At 42.2% G+C, this 13,295-nt stretch overlaps 1 protein-coding gene across 2 annotated transcripts in view; it reads left to right on the top strand.

Moving 5' to 3' along the window:
- Positions 1-13,295, top strand: part of Vrk1 (VRK serine/threonine kinase 1) — a 68,885-nt gene that overhangs the window by 20,230 nt on the left and 35,360 nt on the right. For both annotated transcript variants that reach the window (XM_038337802.1, XM_038337801.1), the window contains exon 2: positions 8,380-8,544. In XM_038337802.1, coding sequence (XP_038193730.1) covers positions 8,385-8,544 — 160 coding nt within the window. In that variant the 5' untranslated portion in view covers positions 8,380-8,384. The remainder of the gene's footprint in view (positions 1-8,379; positions 8,545-13,295) is intronic.

Below are 13,295 nucleotides of genomic sequence, written 5' to 3'. Positions count from 1 at the left end.
AAGGTGTGCGCCATTGCTGGCCGGCTCTAGCACTTAATTCTTAAAAAAATTGTGGTTTGTTTTCTGGCACAGTGTGCTGTCAGTGCTGCAGCAAGGACAGCGGTCACTTAAGACCGCACAGACAAAGGATAGAACAGCAGCAATAGTCTTCGTTTTAACTTCAGGTGGGTGTACGCTGTAAAAGTTCATCATTGTGGTAACACTGTCCAGTTAAAACTGGTGACTTTGTTAAAGGAGATAGGGCCTAGTCCTGTCTTCTGCTTTTTATGAGTGGAATTTGATCCCTTATAAACTCATTCCCACCTCAGTGTGACTTGTGACGGTGACACTATGAAACATTTATGACTTTGGGTTCAAGATTGTTTATATTCATTTTATAGATGGTGTAATGGTCTGCTCTGTCTCTTTAAGAAACAAGCCACTCCCCTTAATTCCCCCCCAGACAAACTGATCTTCAACTTGCAGCCTGAGTCCCTGCCTCCTCCCCCAGGCAGCTTCTGTCTCTCCCTTCTTCCCATTTTTCCCCTTCCCCTCCTCTCTGTGTCTCTCTGCCTTTTTCTCTGATCTTCTTCCCTTCTCCCCTCTCCCCTGTCTAACCCACTAAATAAATATCCAACCTTACTCTGCATGGCGTGCCTGTCCATGTCTCTGTCTCTTGCCTACTGCGTGGTTCCCTGCCTGGGACTTGTGGCCCACTGCAGCCACTTGGGGAACTGCACCATCCCTGCCTGGGACTGGCTGTTCTTGGGACCTGCTGCCCGCCGCTTCGGAGATCTGCGGCATGGTCTCATGGTCTGCTGCCTGCTACAGCCACTTTGGGGACCTGCAGCATTTTATTTAAACCTTAACAGATGGACTGTATGTTGAAAATGAATTCATATATATTACCAAAAAAAATGTGCTAAGAACTAGGCCAGTGGGAAGTTCTTTCTGACCTAGGTATTCAGAGAACTGTTCTGCTCTTGCTAAGTTTGTCAGTAACCTCCAAATCCAAGATCCAAATACATCTTTCCATCATCTCTCCTGATGTGTTCCTAAGCACACAGCACTGTTTCCAGGCACCCTTTGAACACAGCCAGCCTTCTACCCACTGCCTCTCTCTGACTCTGGCCATCTCACAGCACAGGGTTCCAATAAAGCCATATATGGAAGACTTACTTATTGAAGGTTCCAGGTTGAAGGTGAGCTGGAGGGAATGGAAGGACTTCATCTGTTGTGACAGGAGAGGCCAGATCTGGACAGCAAGTTGGACGTAGAGTGAGTGTAAGTGGTTTATGTGCTTGTGTCTTAGAAAAAAAGGGGTTTTCTTTCTGAAACTTGTGTTCTCTTCTTATACTAGGCTGTTGCATCATTTGCTGAGAATTACAGTTTAGAAAGGGCAATTGGAGATCATGAGCAAGGAAGTCAGGACCGTGAGGGGTGCGTTTACCCATTGAGACAGTGGGACAGAACTAACGGGAGACCACCAAGTTCAGTGGGAATGGGACTGATGGAACAGGCGACCAAACCAGATTCTCTGAATGTGGCCGACGGTGGAGGAGGACTGAGAAACCAAGGACAATGGCGATGGGCTTGGACTGTTCAGCATGGATGGGCTCACTGTGAGCCTTGTCAGCTTGGTTGCTCACCTTCCTGGACTTAGGGGGAGTTGGGAGGACTTTGGACTTAACATAGTGAAGGGAACCCTGATGGCTTTTTGACCCGGAGAGGGAGGGAGTGGGGGTATGAGTGGAAGGGAGGGGAGGGAAGGGGGAAGAGGAGGGGAGGAGATGGAAATCTTTAATAAAAAAATGAGAAAAAAATAAATACCATGACTAATCAGAAAAAAAAAGAAAGGGCAATTGGGATTTCGGAAGAAAAACAAAGGATTTGACATAGTCATTTTAGAGAGCAGTGGCTGAGTCTTTGAAAGGATTGCTGCCACCTACTGCAGTCTGCTGTGTGCAGTGAGCTTGGGCTTAGGAACTTGCATGGGAAAAACAACCAGAACATGTTACTCTTTGTAGAAATTTGTTTAGTTCTTGCAGAGTACACTAGAGAATACAATACAATAGGTGTTGTAGAGAAGATTGTTTCTGCATCTGGGGAGCTTATATACACAGAGAGGATTTGCTGTATGCTGCAAGAGGCACAGAGTCTACTTCACTAGCTGCTTCGAGAAAGGGAACAGTTTCAGTAAGGGTGTACAGGAAGCATGTGGGAGGAAGGCTAGTGCAGAGGTATTGGTACCGTGGTAATAGAAAGGCTTTAAGTTCTGGACAGAATGTGCTTCTGTACAGTATGAAATGGGTCAGAGAAGTTTATGGCTTTAAAGAAAATTTCATGAAAATATAAAACTCCCTAAAGGAGCTTATGCATACCTATTTTCGGGAAGATTTACGAGTTCATACAGTGTGTAGTGAACATCACACTGTACTGTGATTTCCCAGTGTGGCTGTGAATTGTATGACTTAGTGAGTGTGTCATTGTGTTCCATTCAAGCTTTTTTTTTACCCATTCTCCAGCTTAAAACACACACACACACACACACACACACACACACACACACACACCAAATTTGAATCCAGGGCTTGAAAAAAATGCCAGTTATCTAAATACAGTATCGTATTGTGATAAATATAGCCATTGAGATTTTAGATCTATTCACAAAACTTTATTTTAATATTCATAGGGAACTTTTTTGGACTGTTATCTGAAAAACTGAGGACCCATTTTATCATCAGAACTGACTATTAATTAGGGTATTGTTTCAGAAATAAAAGTTGATCTGCCGCTGAAACTCTCTTTGAATATGTATGGTTCCAAGCTTGCTTTTGTGTATTTAATAACTTTAGTACTATAATCACTCTGTTTACAATTAAATTTGGTGAATATGCTAATATAGAATGTAACAGTGGGTGATTTCAGCAAAGGGCAGTGTGGATTTGCATCTTGATGTGCTTTTCAGTTACATCTGCATTTCATTTAGAATCAAAGGGAAAAGAAACGGTTAGATTATGTAACAGTCATGTGATGATGAAGCAGCTTTCTTCCTTCTGTTGCATGGGCTGTTATTGCTGTAGGTTTGAGCGGAGTGTACTGAAATTACACAGATTGAAACTTTATTACAAGTTTGCTATTCTGTGTATTCCTTAGTAGAAACCCCCGTGCTGGGATTGGTTTCATTATTAGAAGAGGCCTCTAATGTACTTATGTAGTTCTTTAATTGAAATGAGTGTCTGCAGTTCCTCAGAGCACTCACTAACTTGTCAAGACAAGTATTTGTAGCTTTCTTATTTTCGTGAACATGGGTTCCTGGCTTAAGAAATTGTCCTTTTCAGAAATTGTGTGCAAAGCAACAGTAGATTGACACACCCTGTTTCCCTGTTGTCAGAAACTAGGAGACTTCCTGTTATTCTTAACTAGAAAATGAGAGAGGTTTCCAGTGCTGTGATGGTCAAACAGGGTCAGGACGTGTGGTGAAGGGTCTGGATCTCAGAAAGAGCTGGACAGTAGTGCTCGCCAAAGGTGGCTGTGCCTCCTGAAGTACACTCCAGAAAAGGGACATTAATGATGACAGGAAGAGGCTCTGTGGGCTCATGTGTGAAGTCCTTGTTGGGTGTTAGTCCTCAAAAGCCATGTACCTTCTTCTTTGAAACAGGGTCTCTCACTAGAATGTTGGCTGGCTAGTGAGCCAGGGGTCCACTTACGTCTGTCTCCTCTGTGCTGGGATGACCAGACATGCCACAGCAGCCAGCCTTTCCACCTGCATCCTATGGATTAAACGTAGGGCTTCATGCTTTCGTGGCAAGTTTGTTACTGGCTGAGCTCTCAGCCTGAGGCTGGTTTCTTTTAATGGAAATAGTATTTCAAGAATATAGTTCAGGGGAGGGGAGAGGAAGGGAGGGGAATGGAGAAAAATATGTAACTCAATAAAAACAATTAAAAATATCAAACAGTAAAAAAATAGTTCATATGGTAGGGAATACATGTATTAAATTACAGGGTTGGTTGTTTCTGCACTTTTTTTTGTGAGTGGGGTTACTAACTATGAAGGCTTGAGTATGTGTGTGTATGCTTTTCATACACATGAAAGGTAACTTCAAGAAGTTATGTTTCTTTAGACAGCATCTATCTTTGTAGCCTAGGCAGGCTCTTAACTCTTGATCCTTTTGCTTTTGACTCTAGCACTAGGCTTTAGTCATACACCTATGTCTAGTTCAAGTACAGCATTTTAAACCATCCCTCTCATTTCTGTCTCCTTTTCACATCTGTGGATTTAAGGAACAAAGGAATAATAGGTTAAAGATGTCACCTAATTATAGCAGTCCTCTGTTAGCCCAGGGGAGTCATTCTAAGATCCCAGTGGATCCTGGAAACCATGGCTGGTAGTGGAGCCTATACACAGTGCTGACCAGTGCATATAATATGGACCCAACTTCAGTTTATGAGGTGAGTGGAGTCAGTAATGGTAGTAACCAAGATCAGAGCAGTCAGCAGAGTGTCTGATAAGAGAGGTGCTTGTGGTTTCCGTGTCTCAGACATCTGTCTCTTGTGAGATGGGCATGTTGTGTCCTTAATGAGGTTAATGAGGTGAATGACCAAGCGTTGTGAGGTAGTGGAGAGCCCTAGACGGTGTTACTTAAACACAGCACTGTGATATCACAGTCACTTTGGTAACTGAGATGGCTCCTGGAACTCTGGAAGGGCAGCAAACATAGTGGGCATGCACTAGACAAAGGGGTGCCCACACAAAGGTCTGGGCAGAGTGATAGCTCTGGATGCATCCAGTACTTTGAATGGCACTCAGTATTAAACTTTATGAATTATTCTGGAATATTACATTTAGAATTTTGGACCTTGTTTGACCGTGGATATCATGATAATCTGTGGAAGGAGTAGTGAGAGGTTACTGGTCTCCGTGAGCCGTCCTGTGTTTATACACAGTATTCTGGCTTAAGAAAGCTACCGCACCCAGCTGGCACTTCTAGTTTACTTTGAAATAGCTATAGCTTGTTTTTTTTGGGGGGGGGGAGCGGGAGGGGGGGGGTAAGGAAATGTTTTTCTGAAAGGATATGTTGTGTCCATCCCATACCCTCCTCTTCCTTGCTCCTGGTGTCACTTTAGTGGACACAGCTTCCCAGTTGCAAATCGTTGCTTGCTGTTCTCCCTTTGGTTCAGTCTTGTGTTCTCGAAAACCTAGTCTTCCTTGTGAAGCTCACCCGGGTGTGTGCATAGGATGCACTGCTGAAGTTTTGAGAGTTGTAGCTACCAGTCTTGTTGGTGTCCACTTACACTGTGTTGTGGAGACAGGAGCCATTTTCCAGTTTTGCTGTGAATGGTCTGCTAAGGGTTTGGAGTTTGCTCTAGTGCTTTCTTGTATGGTTTGGGGGTATGAAGGGGAGGGAATTCAGGGAGGCCCAATGTTGCTTCAGAGTTTCCTAGAACTAGTTTTAAGAGTGACATTCCTGGTTTTAATTATTACAGTAAGCTCCAGATAGCCGGCCCTAAGAATAAAGTTAAAAATAAGAGCCAATAGTTTTATTTGGAGAAACACACACACACACACACACACACACACACACACACACACATCTTTTTTTAAAACACAATTTTTTTGTTTTTGTTTTAAAAACACAAATTTGTTTTTTTTAACCACAAATCTGTATGAAATAATGCTGAGGCAGATTTAATTTATAGTATGGTATCTTTATTGCACATAGAAAGGAATTCTAGAAAGAACCATTTGTCCAGGTACTTGAGTTACAGAAAGGAGATTTTTAAAGTCATTTAAAACTGTTTTGACAACCATAAGAAAATAATCCAACAGGAAATTGCTGTGATTTGATAAAGCTGGATGAAGTTGAGAAAATCATGTTAATGCTGGAGATTGCTGTGTGTCCGAGTTCATTCTTCTAGTGGAGTTGCCACCCAGGCACAGAAGTTAATCTCTTCTCAGTGTTTTGAGTCCTGGTTGCCGTGGCTGTTACCAAGATTCTGCTGGGCAAGATTTTGGCACAGATAAAGGCACCTTGAGAGAACTGGTCTGAGGAAGTGCCAGCACCAAGTTCTTTTGCTTTGAAGATGATTTTCACCTCAGAGAAGGTTGAAATTTGGGGAAATGCACAGTGATTTTTAGGGAAAAGTTAGATTTAAAGATTTCTCCATCAGTTAATAAAGTGTCTGCACTAGGGTTTCCTAAAGGATCAGGACTGGTACAGTGAATGCATACAGGGGAGGCTGTGGTCCTAGGAGTTCAGCAGTGACTGTCTCCTGATGGAAAAGAAAAGACTGGATGAAGCTGGGCGGTGGTGGCGCAGGCCTTTAATCCCAGCACTCAGGAGGCAGAAACAGGCAGATTTCTGTGAGTTGAGTCCAGCTTGGTCTACAAGAGCTAGTTCCAGGATAGAGATAAACCCTGTCTTGAAAAAAACAAAAGCTACAGAGAAACCCTGTCTTAAAAAAACAAAAACAATAAAACAAAACAAATAAACAAAAAGACTGGAAGTCTCAACAGTCCCTTTCAGACTGGTGCTGAAGTTCCGGGGAAGTCCTGGTCTTTAGTCTGAGTTGGAATCCTAAAGAAGTAGGTTTTAATACCAGCGAAGGGATGCCTTAGCAACAGGGTAGATGAACTTGCCAGTGATGCTAATGGCAGGCAGACAAAAACAAAAGCTTCCTTCTTCCATGTCCTTTTACATGGGCTGTCACCAGAAGGTGTGGCTCTGATTTAGAGCAGGTCTCCCCAATCAAATGATCCAGTCAAGAAAAGCCCTTCATAGTGTGCCCAGTTGAGCTGCTTCAGTTTTACTTGATTCCAGATGTAGTTAAGCTGACAGCCAGCATTAACTAGCACAGTATTTCTATTTGCATATATGGAATTCGTGCATGTGTAGTGATAGTTGGAGGGTATTTGCTGAAACTTTTCAGTCTAATACTCTGTGTGTGGGCGTGTGTTGAGGGTGGGAGCTAGGGTTAGAGAGACAGTCTAGCAGTTAAGAGCAAATACTGTTGGTGCAAAGGACCTGAGTTTGGTTTCTAGCACCCATGTCAGGTGACTCATAACAACCTGTGACTCCAGCTCCACTGATCTCAGTCTCCTGGCCTCTTCAGACACCCACACAGACATTCTATATACATGATTTAAAAAATAAGAAAATAAAGCACTGTTTTTTTTTTACTGCTTATTTTTATTTTGTGTATCTGGGCATTTTGCCCACATGTGTACACCATGTGCACACCTAGTTCCTAGAAAGCCAGAAGAGGACATGGAATCCCCTGGAACTAGAGTTACAGATGATTGTGAGCCATCATGTAGATGCTGGTAATTGAACCTGGAACATCTTAAGAGCAGCCAGTGCTCTTAACCACCGAACCACCACTCCAATCTCAAGAAAACAAATCTTTTAATAAAGTGTGTTTATTTATCTGGGTTCAGAATGTCGCGTCTTAACAGACCCCATTTGAAATAGCATTCTAAGTGCTGCAGCCAGGCTTTTTAGTTGCTCCCATCTCTCTGCTTTGTCTTCTGCTGTTTTTAGGGAAACCTTCGAGTTAGTATTTATAGAAAGAAGAACTTGAAATCATGCAACTTACCTTTATGTAGGTGAATAAAATTGTAGATGATGCAGTGAGTTATACCTGAGTGCATTTGAAGCTTAGGGAGATATGCTTTGATCAGGACTTCCCATTTAGCCAGTTACATCCTTGAGGTGCAGTCATGCTCTTCCCCAATAAAACTGTTTTCCTAGAACATTCTGTTACATTTGTGCTGGTGAGAGAAGTGAGCAAGCTGCTTTTCTAGGATGCCCAGGGAGAAGGGACACATTGGATGGTCGAGACTTTGTGGAGCTAGCTGGTGGTGTGTACCACTTCTCTGCTGAGCCTCTGTCCTCGTGTAAATGGTACTGGTGCAGCGTTCCTACTCATCACCTACTCTAGTGCCACAGATGTTCTGTCCTTCCCCCTTGGGCATACCTAATTGGGATTGTACCCCTTGGGCATACCTAATTGGGATTGTAGTCCGTGCTTGGACTTAGCACATCCCTACTACTTAGGATCTCTTGGCTGCATTACGAGGTGTTGTGCATTCTAATTGCATGTCTTCCCTCAGTTGCATAAAAACAGTTCTTGTTTTGTTGTTACTAAATAGTGTTTTAGTTATAGATGGTATGCCACTGGAACTTAAAGTGCTTTCCACAATTGCATTATATTTATGGTTTCCTATTCAAAGCTTAGCGACAATCAAATAGGATCCTAGCTGTTACAGACCAGAATTAGTAGACAGCCTTCTCTTTAGTCTTGGGCAGTCCTTGCTGAGTAGAAGCTTTCTGTAGGGAAATGTTTTGGACACTTCTAAGGTTATAATTGTGAGCATAATTGCTTTGTTTGTTATTACAGAGAAAATGCCACGTGTAAAAGCAGCTCAGGCTGGAAGACAGGGTCCTGCAAAGAGGCGCCTTGCAGAGCAGTTTGCTGCTGGGGAGATCATAACCGACATGTCTAAAAAAGAATGGAAACTAGGACTGCCTATTGGCCAGGGTGGCTTTGGCTGTATATATCTTGGTAAGTGTATGGTGATTACTAGTCGTCAGTTCATGAAATGATCACTTTGTTGTGATAAAATAACCCTTGGGGGTGGGAAGTGTGTGACAGCAGACACTGCCATTGTAGTTCCTTATTTTAGAGGGTTCAGTCCATGCTGTTTTGTCCCATGCCCATGTGTTTCCATGTGTTTGGGCAGAGTGTCATGATGGTAGGCTCATGTGACGGGAGAGTCTCCTCTGATGCACTGGAAGCAGAAGAAGGCTCCAGGGCAAGATTCCCCTGCTGGCCTACCACTGTCTTCTCCAGCTCTGTCCTACTTCCTAAAATTTCTAGAACTTACCATCAGCTCTGTATGCTGCAGCCTTTTATGGGGTCACTTGCTCCTCATTCCATTCCATTAATCATAGCAGCTGAATATGTATTTCAAGCTTCTGATTTAGGGGAGGTGCTGTAATCACTGCAGGACTTTGGAGTTCATTAACAGAAACCTGTTGCTAAGTAGGTTGTTCATTTCATCTCCTTAAAATCTGTGCTTGAGTCACCATGCTATCCTGTGCTCTTCACTATTGCATAGTATTGTTTCTATTTCAATGTCCTTGCTCTTATGACCTTTGTGAGTTTGGAACTTGCTTTGTGTGTATACTTGATGTTTTATTCTTTCCTTAGAATGTGCCATCAAGTTGTTAGAATTTTTAATACTTTTTTTTATTGATATTATTGAGATCTACATTTTTCTCTGCTCCCCTTTCTGCCTCTCTCCTCCCCACTTCAATCCTCCCCCAAGGTTCCCATGTTCCCAATTTACTCAGGAGATCTTGTCTTTTTCTACTTTCTACTTCCCATGTAGATTAGATCTATGTAAGTCTCTCTTAGTGTCCTTATTGTTGTCTAAGTTCTCTGGGATTGTGGTTTGTAGGCTGGCTTTCTTTTCTTTATGTTTAAAAACCACCTATGAGTGAGTACATGTGATAATTGTCTTTCTGTGTCTGGGTTGCCTCATTCAAAATTATGTTTTCTAGCTCTATCCATTTTCCTGCAAAATTCAAGATGTCAGTATTTTTTTCTACTGTGTAGTACTCTATTGTGTAAACGTACCACATTTTTCTAATCCATTCTTTGGTCGAGGGGCATTTAGGTTGTTTCCAGGTTCTGGCTATGACAAACAAAGCTGCTATGAACATAGTTGAGCACATGTCCTTGTGCTATGATTGAACATCCTTTGGATATATACCCAAAAGTGGTATTACTGGGTCTTGAGGAAGGTTGTTTCCCAATTTCCTGAGAAATCACCACACTGACATCCAGAGGGGTTGTACCAGCTTTCATTCCCACTGGCAGTGCAGAAGTGTTCCCTTTTCCCCACAACCTCTCCAGCATAAGTTGTCATCAGTGTTTTTGATCTTGGCCATTCTGACAGGTGTAAGATGGAATCTCAGAGTTGTTTTGATTTGCATTTCTCTGATGACTAAGGATGTTGAACATTTCCTTAAGTGTCTTTCAGCCATTTTAGATTCCTCTGTTGAAAGTTCTCTGTTTAGGTCTGTATACTATTTTTTTTATTGGATTATGTGATCTTTTGGTGTCCAATTTCTTGGAGTTCTTTGTATATTTTGGAGATCAGACCTCTGTCTGATGTGGGGTTAGTGAAGATCTTTTCCCATTCTGTAGGCTGTCATTTTGTCTTGTTGACTATGTCCTTTGCTTTACAGAAGCTTTTCAGTTTCAGGAGGTCCCATTTATTAATTGTTTCTCTCAGTGTCTGTGCTGCTGGGGTTATATTTAGGAAGTGGTTCCATGTGCCAATGCGTTCAAGTGTATTTCCCACTTTCTCTTCTATACGGTTCAGTGTGGTTGGCTTTATGTTGAGGTCTTTGATCCATTTGGAGTTGAGTTTTGTGCATGGAGATAGATATGGGTCTATTTTTATTCTTCTACATGTTGATATTCAGTTATGCCAGCACCACTTGTTAAATATGCTTTCTTTTTTCCATTTGATATTTTTTGCTTCTTGATCAAAAATCAAGATGTGTGGATTGATATCCAGGTCTTCTATTCGGTTCCATTGGTCCTCCTGTCTGTTCTTACGCCAATACCAGGCTATTTTCAGTACTGTAGCTCTGTAGTAGAGTTTGAAGTCAGGGATTGTGATGCCTCCAGAAGTTCTTTCATTGTACAGGATTGTTTTGGCTATCTTGGGTTTTTTGCTTTTCTATATGAAGTTGAGTATTGTTCTTTCGAGGTCTTTGAAGAATTTGGGATTTTGATGGGCATTGTGTTGAATCTGTAGATTGCTTTTGGTAAGATTGCCATTTTTACTATGTTAATTCTGCCTACCCAAGAGCATGGGAGATCTTTCCACTTCTTTCTTCAAAGATTTAAAGTTCTTGTCATACAAGTCTTCCACTTGTTTGGTTAGAGTTACTCTGAGATATTTTATGCTATTTGTGGCTATTGTGAAGGGTGTTGATTCTCTGATTTCTTCCCCAGCCCTTTTATCATCTGTGTACAGGAGGGCTGGTGATTTTTTTTTTTTTTGAGTTAATCTTGTATCCTGCTACATTGCTGAAAGTGTTTATGAGTTGTAGAAGTTCCTTCGTAGAATATGTGGGATCACTTATGTAGACTATCATATCATCAGCAAACAGTGAGAGTTTGACTTCTTCTTTTCCAATTTATATCCCCTTGATCTCCCTTTGGTGTCTTATTGCTCTAGCTCGGACTTCTAGAACTATATTGGATAGATATGGAGAGAGTGGATGACCTTGTCTTGTTCCTGATTTCAGTGGGATCTCTGGGAGTTTCTCTCCATTTAGTTTGATGTTTGCTGTTGGCTTGCTATATATTGCCTTTATTATGTTTAGGTACGTTCCTTGTATCCCTGCTCTCTCCAAGACCTTTATCTTGAAGGGATGTTGCATTTTGTCAAAAGCTTTTTCCGGCATCTAATGAGATGATCATGTGGTTTTTATTTTTCAGCTTGTTTATATAGTGGATTACATTGACAGATTTTCATATGTTGAAACATCCCTGCATCTGTGGGATGAAGCTGACTTGGTCATGGTAGATGATGGTTCTGATATGTTCTTGGATTTGAGTATTTTTAATACTTAACAATCTGTGAATTAGGACTTTGCTCTCTGTGTAGAGAAGGAGGATTTGCTTCAAGATTGATGCCTTCATTGCTTTGTACACTGATACATTGAAGCTGCCCGATGTGAGATCAGTGGTAACAATTGTGTATAATGCCTGAACTCAGAAGCGTTGAATCTCTCTCCATTTTGGTTTTACATAGAGCTTGTTGCTTTCCTTTTATAAAGCTGAGCTTCGGGCAGGGCTTGCACATGTTTATTCCCTTTATCCTCTTTCCTTTTCTCAGTTACAGGGTAAACCTCCTTGTTGACACGGCGTAGCTCTTGTCTTCTTTGTGTCTGGCATAGTGTGTGCATGTGTTGTGGAGAAACATTGTGTCTCTTCTCACTGGAGTATGCAGTAGTACTGGGATGCTATCTTCATTTTCATGTTTGTTAAAGATTCTGAACCTGCCTTATTCCTAATTCAGCATCTAAGTGCTGCTCCCTGGGGCTGTTCTTAGGGAGCTCAGAGCTCTTCCTTCACTGAGTGAGTGTTTCTAGAAGCTGGTGCTGGTCCTGTGTTTGAAGTGCTTTGGCTGCAACTCTTCTTTGGTTTTATTTTTTTTTTTTCTTGGTTTCCATTGCCTGTTTTCTCAGTCTGCCTATCTTCTGTTCTGAGGTGGGGGTGCCTTTGCGATCTGTCCTAGCATTTCTTTTCTCTCTCTGTTTGTTCCTGAGGAGATTTCTAAATAAATAATGTGAGGCTCTAAATAAATAGTCTCTTCATTTAAACTGTGCTGGAGACTGAACCTAGACCTCACCTATGCAGGGATGGATATTCTATTCTACTGAACTAGATCCTCAACCTGATAGGTAGCATTTCTCAGCTAATCACTTAAGACTTTGAGACATACATGCAGTGGTGACTAAGATCTGCATCAGCAGCTTTGTGTTGTTATGGTCAGACACCCTAAGGGGGAGGATTTGCTTTGGCTCACAGACCTTGAGTCTAGAGTTGCGGCTCATACATATGAGGGGAACCTGGTAGTAGCAGGAGTGCATAATGGAGGACAACCATCCACAGTGCAGCAGGCCAGGATGCAGAGAGTGTTGGTCTGAACTAGGGGGTTGTAACTGTCAGAGGTCCTCAGCCAGTAACCTACTTCCTGTTCAAGGTTTGCTGCCTCTCAAGGGTACCATCAGATGAGCATAAGTGTTCAAAATACAAGTCTGGGGACATTTTAGATTCAAACCATAGCAACATCTGAACTTGGATTAGTAGGTGTCCCAAACAAGATACCTCAAAGCACTCTCCTGCATTTCTCCATTTGCAGCTTTTGATGCAGTTTTGTGCCCAAACCCCAGAAATGCCTCATCCTCTGCATCCTGGTCCTGCATCGAGATTCCTGTTAGCTGCCTTTTGAGTCTATGATCACAGTCTGCTAGCACCACCTTGGTGGGCCCATGCAGTTGTCAGAGCACACTCTGCTCCACCCATTATACTATCAGAATCTCTTCATTGCTCTGCCTGCTTCTGTTCTTGGCCTGCCTGCACACAGTTCTCCCAAGCAGCCCCATCAAAGTTGGATTATGCTAGTCCTTTTGGCAAAACCCTGGAGGCTTCCTGTCTCTGTTACAGCAGCAGTCCTAATCTTGACATTGTCTGTTAAGCCCTTCATGTTTGATCCCTGCTGCTTT

This window comes from Arvicola amphibius, chromosome 7 (assembly GCF_903992535.2).
Source record: "Arvicola amphibius chromosome 7, mArvAmp1.2, whole genome shotgun sequence".
NCBI lineage: Eukaryota > Metazoa > Chordata > Mammalia > Rodentia > Cricetidae > Arvicola > Arvicola amphibius.
This window is presented reverse-complemented; position numbering and strand designations above follow the sequence as displayed.